This window comes from Mesoplodon mirus (assembly GCF_964341445.2).
Source record: "Mesoplodon mirus genome assembly, chromosome: 16".
NCBI classification, from domain to species: domain Eukaryota; kingdom Metazoa; phylum Chordata; class Mammalia; order Artiodactyla; family Ziphiidae; genus Mesoplodon; species Mesoplodon mirus.
The window spans coordinates 32,055,766-32,072,705 of NC_138992.1; the positions used below are offsets into that span (position 1 = coordinate 32,055,766).

Genomic DNA, 16,940 nt, shown 5'->3' on the forward strand with positions numbered 1-16,940 from the left:
TAGCCCCTGCTCCCCGCAACTAGAGAAAGCCCGCACGCAGCAATGAACACCAAACGCAGCCAAAAAAAAAAAAGAATGGCAATTACTAACATATATATATATATAAAAAATATATATATATTAGTAGTTTTGAAGGACAGCCTTGGTTATTTTCTTTTTCTAGCTATATCATAGCTACTTTTAATCTTTTATGTACTAAAGTGAAAAGAATAGATTATATTTTAACCAGACATAAAATTTAAGTCATACTACATACTATATCTTTTCATTAAATCAGACTTCTTGGCTAAAAATTATAAGAAAGAAAAATAATATATGAAAGCACATTTATTGTGGGGTAAGAAATGGCTCTTCAACCAAACATGCCAAGAGAAACTACATTCTCGTCAAAAGATTAAATCCCAATCTTTATTTACTCTTATATAATATAAAGTTTATACTGAGTCTTTTAAAATGGCCATCAGATAATGAAAATGCTGCATTTGGAAAGGTTTCAATAACTCTTCACTATGTTAGTCATGTGGCAAATTTATTTATTCCTCAATCTATAAAAATAAATCCAATTATTAACGGAAAAGACTACTCAGGAAGACTACTTAAGTGTTCTTTATGTGCAGAGCTAAGAACAATTCTCACTGCTTGCCCCCAACCCCCCAACCCCCCTTCCCATTTGACCAGTATTTTAATTCAAGAGGAAACAAATAAATGAAAAGTGAAGAGCAGATTGGCAGTAATTTGAGGGCAATAAAGTATAATAAACCTATGGAAAAGTACCTATTGTAAAATAGGTAAAAAAATAGGTTAAAAAACCTATTGTAAAATATTATTTCAGAGATACCATTCTAGGATTTGTGTCTCTGAATACAAAGTACATTTTTAAAAATAAGAGTAGTTCAATGTCTCCTTTATAAAAACATATATCCAAACTTATATCTAGTGGCACTTACTATAGAAATGTAAGGAGAATAATGGTTGCCCAAATGTTCACGTTCTAATCCCAGGAACGTGAATATGTGTATCCTTACATGGTAAAAGAGATTTTAGAGATGTGATTAAGATGAGAAGATTATTCTGTAATATCTGGGTGTGCCCAATCTAATCATATGAATCCTTAAAAGAGAAAAATCTTTCGCAGCTGTGGACAGAGAGAGAGGCAGTGACAGAAGAACGGTCAAGGAGACGGCATCTTGAGAAGAACTGAATGCCCCATTGATGGTTCTGAGATGTAGGAGGCTATGTGCAAGACTGGAGAGAGGTCTCTAGGAGGTCAAAACAGCATTCAGCTGATAGCCAAGAAGGAAATGGGGATCTCAGTCTTATAGCATCAAGGAACTGAATTCTTTCAACAACCCAAATGAGCAAGGAAACACCCCCTGCTAGCTTCCAGAAAGAAACACAGCCAGTTCTTTTGATTTTGTCCAGTAAGACCCATGTCAGACTTCTGACTTAACAGAACTGTATAATACATTTTTATTGTTTTAAGCCACTAAGTTTGTTAGTAGTAGAAAACTAATTAATACAAGGGATACTACTTATAACCTTGGAAGATCTAGGTCATACTTTATTAAAGGAAGTAGCAATGTCTTTTCAACAGGTATTAAAATATTGGGGATTCGTAAAAGTATATATTGAAGATAAACTGGATTGATATTCTCCTCTTTCAGCTAATTTATTTATTTAACAAACACATGATGTTTATCATGTGCTAGGAACTCTTCTAAGAGCTTTATAAATGTAAACTCAATCCTCATAACAGCTTATGAAGTAGGTATTATTATCCCCGTTTTACAGATAAAGACACTGAGGTGCACAACTACCAAGTAACAGAGCTGGGATTCAAACCCAAGCTTGTCTGACTCCAGAGTCCAAGTGCTTCAGCACCAGGCTCTTAACTATTTTCCATAAGACTAAACAGCAATGTGATGGAAAGAGACTGGGTTGTGGAGTTAGAAAGATCTAGGTACAGATCTGTGTTCTGTTACTCATAAGCTTTGTAACCTGGATCCTAGTACACAGTAGACACTGAAGAAATATTAATTCCCTCCTTCAATTCCTGCTACAAGTCTAGAGATATATTCAAATTCAAAGAAAACCCTATATGGAAGAGGCTTAAGATAAAAAGTGAACACTAGTCTCATACTCTTGGATTTCCACTTCTCTTTCCTCAGTTTTACACATTCCTCCTCAGATCTCAGCTAAGACGACCAATGGTACCACAACAACACATCTCTAGGAGTACTCTATGCTCTATCATATCAACAAAAAATATACTGGAATTTTACCATTAAGAACATAATTACAAAGTAAGGGGGAAATTTTTTAAGAAATTAAACATGAGGTAAAGGTAGGGTAAAGCCTCTTTAAGGAAATCTTAGCAATAGATTACCTCAAATGAAGCAGCTCTTACACACACCTTCTGGTTCATTTCTTTGGCTCAAGTTTGTTACCACGTTACCTTATTCTTGTTAACATATTTGAAGAGTGGTCACTGATCATATGCTAATATTCTTTATATTCTTTATCATCTAGAAATCAACTTCATCACCTCATATTCTAGACATTGAACCTGGTCTTAACAAAGATGTTTTGTCCTCAAAGCTTCCTACCCCTGTAATACCACCATTATTATTGTCCAGAGAATTTTTTTTTGTTGGTGGAATTCTCTAAAATGCTAACTACTATTTCAAATAGAAAAATACTCAACACTATAGCAAAAAAACAGTGTCTACTGGTGCACCAGCAAAAGGTGGCTTAATCTCTCACATCCTTGAATAAATGTTTATTAAATGAAAAGTTTTTTAAATGTAAAAAAAAATACTTATTAAATGTATTTTGTTCTCAACTGTTTTCATCTGCTGCCCACTACCTGATTGTTAGTTTAATACCATGCACCATAACCAATAGCTCTCATGTCCAAGAGAAGTAACAATAAACTTCTTACAAATGCGACCACTAAATCCTAAAGATAATCATTTCTTGAGGTATTAGCAGCTATCCACTCTGTCAGTTAGGTAGTGCCAGATTTAATCATTCATTCAAAAAAAATTATATCCACTTACAATGGACTACCCACTGGGAACACTGTCCTTTTTCTACAATCTATCAGAAAAGAGGAAGAAGTCAACAACTATAACATAATAAGGTGTGGTTATTAAGAGTATAAATTCTGGAATATGACTGCTTGGGCTTAAATCTGCGCTCCCTACTGAAAACTCTGAGCATATAACTTAAGTCTTCGTTTTTTTTAATCTGTAAAACTGGGGAAAATAATAACTATCTCATAAGATTGTTGTAGCAGCTGAATCAGATAATGCATATATAATAGAGCATAGCAACAGCACAGTAAGCATTCAATAAATGTTGGCTCGAGCATTAATGTAGTATTAATGTATATAATAGAAGTATATAACAAGAGTTTGTAAGAGCACAAACGAGAGTCATCTAACCCAGTTTCCAAAAGGTTGGAAACCTGAGATTAATCTCAGTTAAGACCTAGGAGGACTTAGAGAAAAGTGGCTAGGGCTTTCTAGTCATAGAGAACAGTATATGCTAAACTACAACAGAAGATGGAAAAAAAAAAAAATAGGGAACTCACTTCAAATATTTTGATACAGTCAAAACAGGCAGTGCTCATGAAAGACTGCCAGGATATAAAGGTTGATAAAACATCACAAAGGGACTTCTATGATATACCTAGAAGTTTGGGCTATATCATAAATGCAATGGGGAGGTACTGAAGAATATTAACAACATTAAATTTGTATGTTAGAGTGTTGTACTATTACAGAGGTTGGATTACAGGAAGTGAGCCTGAAGAAAAGATCCATGTTTAGAAATGAATAATTAAGGAAAACATAGTAAAGGCATGAAACAATGCAGTGACAATGAAGATGGAGAGAAAGAGACAGATTTCAAAGATATTTGGGAGATAATAATGACAGGATTTGGTAACTGATTATATTTGAAGGCTGAGGAAGAGGGAGGAAATTAGAATGACTCCCATGACCTCCAGGTTTTATTAACAAATGTTTATTGACTCACAACTACGTGCCTGGTACTACCCTGGGCATAAAAAGATGATCAAAACTTGGTCCATGACATCAAAGAAACCTATTATACTAAGAAGAACATAGAGATTAGTAACTGATATTGAAAATCTGAAACATTATAAAATAATTATTTACAAAGTGCTATGGAAATTGAAAGGAGAGACACCCAACTGGCAGAAATACATCAGAGAGATGTATCTTTTCACAGCAATGGAGCTAGGCACAAAACAGCATATCAGGTAAAGTAAGAGGATGTGCATAATCAAAGAGTTAAAGAACATGACACAGAGAGGGATTCGTAAAAAGATTACTGTGATTACGTAGAAGTGGACTGTGAATACCTAAAGTCATGGTCCATTCACATTCATAATCCCAATAAATTTTTACTGAACTCCGGTGTGTCAGTCTGGGTCCTGGCAGGAAACAGATGGCATATTCAAACAGAGTAACTAAAGAGAGTTTAATAAAGGGACTGTTTTACAAAGGTGTGGGCAGGGTTTAAGGAAACCAACAAGGGACAGTGCAGTATGGGGGCTAGCAACAGTGGGAAACAATTTCCAGAACCAGAAGAAAAACAGCTATACTAAGAGGGCCACCAGACTAGTATGGAGGAAACTTGGGAACAAATAACCTGACCTCATTCTCCTTCCATCCAATCTGTCAACATCTCACATCAACAGAACCCACCTGGAGGTCAGAGAACAAGGGAGCCTGCTGGTGCAATCCACAGAGGTCAGCCTCCTATAGTACAAAGCAAAGTGGGAAAAAAAAAATGGAGTAGACCTGGAGCAGTGAATGGAAAAATACGTAAAATGCAGTGTGGTAAAGTTCAACAACATTCAACTATATCTCCGTCTGGTCTTATAAAATTCACCTCCCAGGGCTTCCCTGGTGGCGCAGTGGTTGGGAGTCCGCCTGCCGATGCAGGGGACACGGGCTCGTGACCCGGTCCGGGAGGATCCCGCGTGCCGCGGAGCGGCTGGGCCCGTGAGCCATGGCCGCTGGGCCTGCGCGTCTGGAACCTGTGCTCCGCAGCGGGAGAGGCCGCAGCGGTGAGAGGCCCGCGTACCGCAAAAAAAAAAAAAATTCACCTCCCAGTTTTGTAAATCTTCCTAACCTTAAGAGTTTGGAGATGGAGTTTAACCATTAGCCTTCAACCTGCAAAACTTTTAACACGAAGCTTCAATTTGTTCTAAAATGGATCCTTAGCGTTGTGAATTTTTCTTTCTCATCATTAAGTCTATATGCTATGTTAGCTTCCAGAGCAAGTATCTCTGTTAAGATATAGTATAAGTACTTTCCCGAAACTTCAATAACAAATCCTCAGTTGGGATACAGCCCAATTGTCACCAAAAAGGTGGAAAAGACATTTCCTGATAAATTCTGTATTCAAGAATCAATGACTGAGTTAAGACTTAGGTTAGGTTAGACCAGACAATCGTTGAAGAGAGATCAGCCTGTGATGGTAAAATTCAATACCGTGCAAGTACTTCTGGATTCGACCAATGCAGATGTGAACTTTAAAGCTTTTCCAAAGTTAAATAAATAACAGGCAGTAATCATAAGAGAATTTGTATTAGATTAGGTGATATTGGCCACAGTAAAAGATATGCCTCCAAAATCACAATGACTTAACACAGAAGTATATCTCTTATTCATGTAAAATCTAATGCGGGGTTGGGGGGCAGAGGGAGAAGATAATCATCAGCCGGAGCTCTATTACATGGACCCACCTAAATACAAGAGGAGCTGGAAAAGGTAGTCCAGGGCTAGACAGCTACTGCATAGCAACAACTCTATGAAAGAGGAATATAAATCTTTGATGAACACCTAGCTACCTCCACCACAAAATTCATTTTTGACAAAAAAAAATTTTGTGCCAATAAAAGCATTAATTAATTATTTCCGCTTTCAGTCAAAAGGAATTATGTGTGATGTGATATGTGATTAAACAGATTTTTCATGTATGTGCCTGAGAAGCAAACCATTACAATTGTAATAGACACCTCATACGCCAACAAAACAAGACAGATGTGAGCATCATCTCCATCTGTCAGCTGAACAATACCAAAGCATCAAATACCAATAAACACCATTGTGGTTATTCTGCTATCTAGGTATATTATTTAGTGTATCCTTTTTTCCCAGTTTTAGCATCCCAGAAGCCTAGTTGCAGGATGTTGTATGGAAAATATAAATTAGAGCTTTTTGACATGTATATATATATATAATATAGATATAATACATGTTCATAATATATAAACTATATAAAAGTTGTTCATTCTTAGCTTAATTTATACTATGTAGTTGCCCACCAGTTTTTTGGTAACAATTATAGAGAGAGAGTAGGTGAAACAATATTATATCACTCCTAGGTCTAAACCTGTTCTCAACTTTTCCCTTTCTATAATCCTAGCTCTAATCCTATTTCTAGAACTTCCCATCACAAAATCCAACAAAACTTATAAATTCTGCAATAATTCAGTAAGATCATATAAAGAGCAAAAGAATCTTCATCATCTGCAACATGTAATTTCCACAGCTAATCTCCTCTCTATATTTTCCTAAAATACACTCGCATTTCCAAAATTTCCTCAGAAGTGATATAGGAAGATATACAAAAAAAGGAAGTTTGTCCTAATTAAATCTAACATATACAACAAAGACTGCATAATAGTTTTAAACACCCAAAGAATGAAACAAAACCAGTTGGTGAGAAATTCACTGAGATTAAATTGTCAATGGGAGCAAGGAATGTTCAAAAAAAGGAAGAGAGACCTGGAAAAGATTACATGGCGTTAATATATCCAGCAGGAAAAAGTATTATAAGCAAAGATATTTATTAGGGTTCCTTCCTATTAGGAATGGATTCAAATAGTCCTGACCTTGTTCTCCCCTTTTTCTTTGCCTTCTTTCCTTTCTCCCTTTTTATTACTGCTCTATTATTTCCCATCCTACCCCCACTACATCCCAAGTTGTAGTCACTTCTAGTACTCATATTCATGTTATAAACTCTTTAAAATAACTAAAACAATAAAAGAAGCCACTTCCCCACCACCCTCTCAAGAGAACACTGGTCCTGAAACTAGACGGGTTCAGAGAGCTGACCATCAGTGACATAAGCAGACAAAGACAAATAGGTATTATGTATACAGCAGTCAGTTGAGCAAGTCAGGCATCCTAAGAGCTTACTTCACCCTTTACACACAGTTGTCGAATCATGGCCATTTGGCTTCTAAATTTTTCAAAATCTGTCCTGCCTCTCCACCTCGACCATGACTGCCTTATTTCATATCTTCATCATTTATCAGCCAAAATACTGTAAGAGTCTCCCAACTACTGTCCTTGTCTCTAGCGTTACGTATTCTCATCAACCCATTGTACTTGAAAAAGTGGTACGGGGAGGTAGTTTGACAACAAAAGTCTGATTATATTGCGCCAGTGCTTAAAATCATTCCTGGACTCCCTACTGCCTTCAGGATTAAATCCAAATCCAAAGAATAGCATGTAAAATCTTTTCAACTCTGAACCTTGCCATCTCTCCAGTCTCTTCTACTAACTCACCTCCATTTAAACCCTGTGCTCCAGACCTTCTGAACCACTTCAAGTGAGTTTCTCCACCATCCCCTGCCTCTCTTTTACAAATGAAAGGTAAAGTTTTGGGGGAGAGAGATGTGGGAGTTTTAGTATTTTTGTTCACAACATCTTCCTCTGCCCAGCTAACATCTACTCATCCTTTGAGACTCAGCCTAGATACTATCTCCCCAAGACTGGATCAGGCACTCCTCTTGTATGAATATAGCCAAGATATACTGTGCTCAGTGGTCTCCTAGCACTTATTATGCAATAGTTTAATTGTGGTTTATCATGGTTCTTACAGTGAGTTCCTCAAGGATTAGCTGATAATGGTTAAAAGTGTTTTTAACACCCAGAGATGTCTGCATTTCCTTACATGACTAGAGAATACAAAAGTATTGATATCTCTAGTCTCTACTATCTTTAATATCTAGGAGTGAAATTTCTAGAGATTTTAAAAGAAAAAACTGTCTGACACCCTCAAACAATACCAAAGAGACAACAAACTACTCACTGGACTATCTAACATATTTTTTGCTATGGTTATAATGTGCTAAAAACAACTTTACAGTGTTTTTTCATGGCACTTTACATCTTTATGTGCTCATATGATTATGCCTGGCCTTGGACTGCCTGCTCCTGGAGGAAATGAATTATTTCTAACCAACACATTCTGTATGTTTCTTACCATTCAGCTCTGTTAAACATACTGGAAATTTGCAAATGCTTTAAAAGTAAGGTAATCATTTTTAAAGTAAAATATTCCTTAATTTGCAATATTCCTTAAATGGAAAATGATATATCACAATATTCTTCTGGTTTCTAGTCAAAACAGATACGCTCTTAGTCCAAAAGAAAGATGAGCTGCAATCATACAAAAATACTGTGTTTGCTTCCAGTAAAATAAGCAAAACTGGACGTATGTTTAAAACTTACATTTCATTTCAAAAACAAGGGCACTACTACCTAAGCAAATCTTTTTCTTTCAGATTACTGAATTTTACCTTGAAAGCAAGCACTATCTAAATGAACATTTAATTTCTAAATGAACATTTAATTTCTAAGTGAGCATTTAATTCCCAATGTTTCATTCATTCCCCCAACTAATTTTTTTTTTTTTCGGTACGCGGGCCTCTCACCGTTGTGGAGCACAGGCTCCAGACACGCAGGCTCAGTAGCCATGGTTCACGGGCCCAGCCGCTCCGCCTCATGTGGGATCTTCCCGGACCGGGGCATGAACCCGTGTCCCCTGCATCAGCAGGCGGACTCTCAACCACTGCGCCACCAGGGAAGCCCCTCAACTAATATTTTTGAGTGCTACAATGTGTAAGGCATTGTGTTAGAGTAGAAGCTGAGGCTGAAATGATAAACGAGACAGACATGGTGCCTGTTCTCTGGGAGTTTATAATCCAGCAGGGTACACAGATTATAAACAAAGATTCCAATGTAAATTTTGATAAAAATAATTGGGGAAATATTAAAGATGTGATGAATAAAAGAAAGCACTCTCTAAGGAGACAAATTTGAAGCTAAGGCCAGAAGGATGAGAAAGAGGCAGGCATACAAAAATTGTGTGTATTTAAAGGGCAAAGGAAAGGAGATGAGCATTCTAAACTCTAAAAACCATGCTTCAGAATTAGATTAACCTGATAAGATTCTGAGTCCTCATATATAATATGAATAAGACAAATAAGTAAATACATATTTTTGATTTACTAATAGAGTGAAAAATTGATCCAGGCAAATCTAAGAACAATCACAATGTAATTTCCACAAATTAGTTCCCTCACATTCACCTAGGACAGTCAGTATCTTGCCAATAACCAATAACATGGTGTCAGTATTATTTTCACTGCTACACCTTAGTTATCAGACTCCTTATTAATGTTTTTTGCTGAGGAAACTGCTTCCAATTCATCACCTTCCCTCTCCTCATTCTTAGCCTTCTAGACAAATAATGAAGTCACCTAAAAGTCCTCCAGGCATATTTTGACTTCCCAGTAGACAAGGAAAAGAATCTCTCAAAAAAAGGGGAGGGGGGACAAATTTCACCCAGGAATGCTATAATATTAAGGTTTAGAGACTCCTGTCTATAATCAGTTAATAACAACTATTTATTTCACACTTATTTGTGCCAGGACACTTAACTAGTCTATATTGATTACAACAATCCTTCAAGGTAGATGTTATTACTCAGATAATACAGATGAGGAAACACGGGCTCAGAGAGTTTAATAATGTAAGCAAGAACTTACAGTTATCAATTAGTAAAATAAAGTTTCAAGTCAAAATCCATCTAGCCCAGCACACTTGCCTCCACTACCTCTCTCTTCATCACACTGTACAATCAATTTTTTATCAATATATATTGTCAACAAGATATTATTTAATTATCCTAGTTACTTTAACATATAGAATATATATAAAGAATTTATTAGGTACTCTCTCATAAAATGCCAATCAATATTTTAGAATGCATTTTGAATCCTTAAAAACTATAGAGTTTCAAGTTTTGGCAATGACCATGGTTATTTACATGTACAATAACGATTTTTATTTAAGTCTTCATGACTGTTACATCAGTTATCTGACTCAAAATTTCATTTAGCTATAAGAAAAAATATGGTAGTATTTTAAATATTAGAATGAGGAAGATCATTCTAAGCATATCACAAAACCGGAAAGCCATAAAATAAAAAGTAATAAATTTAAATACATTTTTAAAAACCCTGACTTTAAAAAAAAAAAAGGTATAAACAAGGTCATAAAACAGGTGACAAATAAAGAGATTCAACAAATCACTAAAAATGACAAACAGAAAAAGAAATACAAAAGGCTCTAAACAAATGTAAATGGCTCTCAACCTCCCTGATAGTAAGAAAACTGCAATTAAATCTAGAATGGCATATTTTTCACCAAAACATTGGCAAGGACTATCACATACTGAGTTAACAAGGATGTGTGAAAATCTCCCTAGTATATGTCACTTATGCATACTTCCTTTGTGAAATTTAATATATTTTTAATATTTATTAAAATTTAAATTTTTTATTTTATGTAAGTTATAAAAAATATAAAAGTTATATTTTATGACCTTTTGACCAAACAATCCCATTTCTAGGAATTTATTCCAGAGACATATTCACACATGTGGGAAATGGCACATGTACAAAGACATTTATCACAGCATTATTTCTAATGGCAAAATAATTAGAAACAACGTAAATACCTAAGAATATGACACTAGTTAAAGAAGTTACAGAACATTCATAAAATGGGATACTACACAGCCATTAAAATGAATTAGGCACATATATTCACAGGTATGGAATTGATCTCCTAAAAAGTAAACTACAAGACACATTTGTGTTTCTTTATGTTTACAAATATAAACCCATACGTGTGTGCACACACATACCTACATATACAGACACACAGTATTTGATATACACACATATCTACTCCCATGCATAGAATATTTCTGAAAGAGTATACAATATGCTGGCAACAGCAGTTGCCTCTGGCTAGGGGAAACAGGTAGCTAAGAAATTTTGTACATTATGTATGTGTTACCTATTAAATAAAGGAGTTTATAAACTGACTTTGGAAAGTACTTTTAAAATTGAATTATTAAAAAAAATTAGAACTGCTTACCTATGTTTTAAATATAAGCTAAATTATTACTTTGATCTATCATGGAAATTTTTACTTATCATCTTCTTTTATTGGGGGAGCAAATTATCCCTTTGACATTAACAGAAAATCTAAACTGAGAATGAAAAGATAATTTACACGTCAAGAAACACATAATTTCTAATTTGTTGCAAAAACACCTCATCTGAAAGACTATGATATGCAGATAGTAGAAACTCAATAAGTATTTACTGAATGAATACTTTTCTGTTGATTTCAGTAGGTTTGCTTTCCTCATACATTTTTTTTTCACAATATCACACCAAAAACAAACAAAAAACAACAATAAACACTCACTGGAAAATATAAACTTTTAATAAATTATGTACTTTTGTCCCAAAAATTTCATTTTCCCAACAAGTTTGGTAAACTACTTGTTAATGAACATTACTACAATTTAAACCAACATTGCTTACTAGGTACCTACCACGTGCAGGTGTTAAGGATGCTGCAAAACACAAACTCCAAAGAAAAGAAGGGTAAGTTTTTATTCTTGCCCTCAAGCGTTTAGTCTTGAAAGACAAGGTTTAAAAACTTTAATCAGAGGAAAACATAGGCAGAACACTCTATGACATAAATCACAGCAAGATCCTTTTTGACCCACCTCCTAGAGAAATGGAAATAAAAACAAAAATAAACACATGGGACCTAATGAAACTTCAAAGCCTTTGCACAGCAAAGGAAACCATACACAAGACCAAAAGACAACCCTCAGAATGGGAGAAGATATTTGCAAATGAAGCAGCTGACAAAGGATTAATCTCCAAATTTTATAAGCAGCTCATGCAGCTCAATAACAAAAAAACAAAAAACCCAATCCAAAAATGGGCAGAAGACCTACATAGACATTTCTCCAAAGAAGATATATAGACTGCCAACAAACACATGAAAGAATGCTCAACATCATTAATCATTAGAGAAATGCAAATCAAAACTACAATGAGATATCATCTCACACCAGTCAGAATGGCCATCATCAAAAAATCTAGAAACAATAAATGCTGGAGAGGGTGTGGAGAAAAGGGAACACTCTTGCACTGCTGGTGGGAATGTGAATTGGTACAGCCACTATGGAGAACAGTATGGAGGTTCCTTAAAAAACTACAAATAGAACTACCACATGACCCAGCAATCCCACTACTGGGCATATACCCTGAGAAAACCATAATTCAAAAAGAGTCATGTACTAAAATGTTCATTGCAGCTCTATTTACAATAGCTCAGAGATGGAAACAACCTAAGTGTCCATCATCGGATGAATGGATAAAGAAGATGTGGCACACATATACAATGGAATATTACTCAGCCATAAAAAGAAACGAAATTGAGCTATCTGTAATGAGGTGGATAGACCTAGAGTCTGTCATACAGAGTGAAGTAAGTCAGAAAGAGAAAGACAAATACCGTATGCTAACACATATATATGGAATTTAAGAAAAAAAAATGTCATGAAGAACTTAGGGGTAAGACAGCAGTAAAGACACAGACCTACTAGAGAATGGACCTGAGGATATGGGGAGGGGGAAGGGTAAGCTGTGACAAAGCAAGAGAGCGGCATGGACATATATACACTACCAAACGTAAAATAGATAGCTAGTGGGAAGCAGCCGCATAGCACAGGGAGATCAGCTCAGTGCTTTGTGACCACCTAGAGGGGTGGGATAGGGAGGGTGGGAGGGAGGGAGACGCAAGAGGGAAGAGATATGAGAACATATGTATATGTATAACTGATTCACTTTGTTATAAGGCAGAAACTAACACACCATTGTAAAGCAATAATACTCCAATAAAGATGTAAAAAAATAATAATAAAAACTTTAATCAATAAAAGGACATAACAGATATTACTGATAGATTGCGTTATCCAAACTAAAACTGTTAAAGGAATTTACATAAGGACAAAAAAAGTAATTATTGATCTACTGAGGGATATACTGAGATATAAAAATGCTTCCAAAGGCCTAATATCTCACTCACACGTAAAATGGTATTATTTGATGGTGACCAAAGACTTCCAGAGTATGTGGATATTCAGCTAGACTTTGAAGAAATTGCTAATGATTAAATAAATATAAATAGTTTTTAATTATTCAGGCTCCTTAGAAGAGAGATTACTGTAGTGGTCTCAATCAGTTTTGATCGCTCACCTCTCTCACCAAAAATATCTCAGGCATGAACTTCTTAAAATATGTATATTTATTTATAAATTATATGCATCTTCACACTGTCAATCTATATATTAAGTATTAGTAAAGCTTAATTTCTTTCTTTTTCAAATAGAAATGTAAATATGTTTTATTACTTTCTTCCTGTAATCCAATACATCATCTTATGATGCCCTTGGATATGCACACTCCACTTTGTATGAATATTTAACATGAATATTGAAACTCACAGATCATGCAAAAATATTTTCATGCAACAGTTTCAATTTTTCACACAGCAAACTTATTTTTTAACATAGTTGTTAAAAGGCAGCAGACATGAATTTGAATTTCAGTTTATTTCTCTCTGCCCATGACCTTCTCTCAGAATAAATGTTAACATGCAATTAAATGCACATCACTAAAGAGAACAAAGTGTAGTCATGACCAGATAAATGGCCCCTAAAACTTAATGGGAAATAGTAATCATTGAAGAATATTAGTATTATTTTTTCTTATAAATAGCATTTGTAACTTAATAAACAACATTGAAAATATATTACTTAGTAAATTATCAAATTCTTCAAAACAATGTCTTGCATTATTATCATTCTATTATAAAGTCTATTCTTTTCCTCATTTTCTTTGCCTACCCTTATCTTATTACAAAAGCCAAAAGTATTTTTAAAGAACATTAACAATTAAAGTTTCAAATATATTATGCTTTAACCTCCCAATAGCTTCTTGTTAAAATGAATACAAAAATAATTCCAAAACCACGTAGGTCATTTTGAGGTATGACTCCTTCCAAGTCTCAGGTAAAAATTCAAATAGATATTTTAAATAAATAATATGAACAGATTTTTCATCAATGTAATTTCATATACTGTATAACTATATGTGTAGAGAATGCTTGTTTCTACCTAAACTATACAAATATGAATGCACAAACTTTATATGATTTGCACAGTATGTAAGTTTTACATAGAAATGTAGTATATTCACATGTACCTACCTGGAAAACCCTTTCACACTATATAACATATAGTTCATTTTGAGTAATTCTTAATTCAGTACTCAAAACTTCATTTAAATTTCCATATATTAGAACAATAAATAGATTTGGAACTATAGTGAACTAGCCAGTAAGTACCATGATTTAGCATACCATAAAAAAAAAACACATTCTACATCTAAATATGTGAGTCAAAGAAATAAAACCACATTTAATTTGAGTATCATTTTGAAAATACTTATTTTGTAGCAATTATAGTGAAAAATACAGATTCATATATCTAAACATCAAATCTAAGTCATCAAAAAGCTTGGCATTGTTAGTATATATAGTAAAGTTGAGCAAAATTAGAAGTATGCTCAAAAAACTTTTAAAAATAATGTTTTATTCTTTATTAGTTGAAATAAGCTACTCAAATCTCTTAACCTTTTTCATTTCCCGAGCCTACTAATAAATGACACTCCCAAACAAGTATTCTAACCCAGAAATCAGTTTCGAAGAAGCAATTCTTTCTTTCAGTTAATATGTTAGGAGCACATTTGCTCTCTTAGTGCTTCAATATTTTTGAGAACTAGTATTTTTCTTGGACATGTAAATATATTTGATACATTTGTTATTATATTATTTAAAGGAGTATTTTTCATTAAAATATGCAAATATGTATGTACAGACAGAATTGTTTCTTTGTAAGTGCTAAAGAATACTGAATGCAACAACCTGTTTTTAAAAGTTAATGATCAGAGGTCAGTGTGTTAGTTCCCTCCTAGAGGAACTCTTACACTTTCAACTATGTGTTTCTGTGGAGAATATGGGAAAAGTATATTTGATAACACAGAAAATAACTGTCGCACCTTTGGCATATAAACTGTACAAATTAATCTCTTAATGAATAATGCATTTCAAGCAAAAATGAAAGAGTTGAGTTGGAAAAATATCAGAAGGGTTACACATCTGCGCACTCTCTTTCACGTAGTAACTGAGAAATCAAATAACCGTAAAACATTTAAAAGCAAACCTGCAGAAACCAATCTCTTTGCCAGACTGACAAGAAAAGGAGTCTCAAAGCTACAGATATCTGTCCGGACAGTAACCGTAAAACATTTAAAAGCAAACCTGCAGAAACCAATCTCTTTGCCAGACTGACAAGAAAAGGAGTCTCAAAGCTACAGATATCTGTCCGGACAGTTCCCTGGTGCTGAAGTTAAACAGCCGCTAAACTGCGCGGGTGCCTGGGTGCTGCTTTCACCGTCCCACCCTCGGCAAGATCCCGGCTGCCTAGCCTATCAGCACGAATAGTAGAACTTCACAAGGTAGGAAGCATCCCAAAGCGCAGTAATGGGAGGAACTGGAGTCTCTTCAGAGTCCCTTCAGGATTAAACAGATTTACTAGTTGCAAACAGGAAGAGCAGCAGAGTGCAGGGTGTTAGAACCCGCCGAGGGGGAGGGGGTGGAAGATGGCGGCGGCCGCAAACCCACCCGAAACGCGACAGAGCTTAGGCCCCTCGCCCGCATAGCCTCCCTCCTGCCCGCGACGACAGTGGGCAGCTCTGCTCTCCGAGCCGCCCTGCGGAGGCGGCGACGAGGCGCCCCCGGCGGCGCCCTCATCCCCGGCCGGCGCGCCTTTGCCCGGGTCCCGGCCGGGGAGCACCTGTGCACGGCCATATTGGATTCCTTGCCCCAGTCACTGCCTCCGCGCGGGGGCGGCGGGAAGGGAGAAGGGACGCGCGGAGCCTGGGTTCAGCCCCTGCCCCGCCGGGGCCACGGAGCCGAACTGGCCCGCGGGGAAAGCCAGAAGGACGCCCGGGAAAATTACAACGCCCAAAGGCTCGCGACCCTCACCTCAGCCGGCCTCGGCGCCCTCCCTCCCCGACACACACCCCCGCGCTCTGACACCCAGAAAGCAGCCCCGGCGGCCGCCGCCGGCCGCAACCCTCGTGGCCCGGGCGCCGCCGGCGGGAGGGAGGGCGGCGATCCGGGGCGCGCAAGCGGCCGCAGGGCAGCGACCGAGGGGGCGGAGGGCAGGGAGGGAGGCGGGAAGATGGAGCCAGGTCCTTACTTGAGCACCGACTGCTCCTTCTCCTCTTCTTTCTTCTGCCGATCCATGACGGCCAGGATGATTTTCCTCTCCTCCTCCGTGAGGTGGCTGAGGTCGGGCATCTCGGGCTGCAGAGGCGGCTGAGAGGCCGCCGGGGTGGGAGCCGGGCGGCCCCGCGGCCCGACAGGAGCCGACATATTTGGTGGAGTCTAACCACCCTAGGGAAGCAGGGAGGCAACTCCACTGGCGGCGGCGGCGGCGGCGGCACCCGCGCGGGCGGCTGGGGCAGCCTCCGGCGCTGGGACAAATACATACAAATCAATGGCCTTCAATCCCAGGCGACAGCCCCCCTCCTCCAAGATAGAAAGAGTGGGGGGAGGGGAGGGCGAGCGCGGGGGAAGGGAGAGCTGAAGAGTGCGCTCCGAGAA

The 16,940-nt window shown here is 37.0% G+C and overlaps 1 protein-coding gene across 7 annotated transcripts in view; it reads right to left on the reverse strand.

The window, feature by feature from the left end:
* Positions 1-16,735, reverse strand: part of RIMS2 (regulating synaptic membrane exocytosis 2) — a 587,388-nt gene extending 570,653 nt beyond the window's left edge. For all 7 annotated transcript variants that reach the window (XM_082600831.1, XM_082600834.1, XM_082600833.1 and 4 more), the window contains exon 1: positions 16,534-16,735. In XM_082600831.1, the coding sequence (XP_082456957.1) occupies positions 16,534-16,709 (176 nt within the window). In that variant the 5' untranslated portion in view covers positions 16,710-16,735. The remainder of the gene's footprint in view (positions 1-16,533) is intronic.
* Between the last annotated feature and the right edge of the window lie 205 nt (positions 16,736-16,940).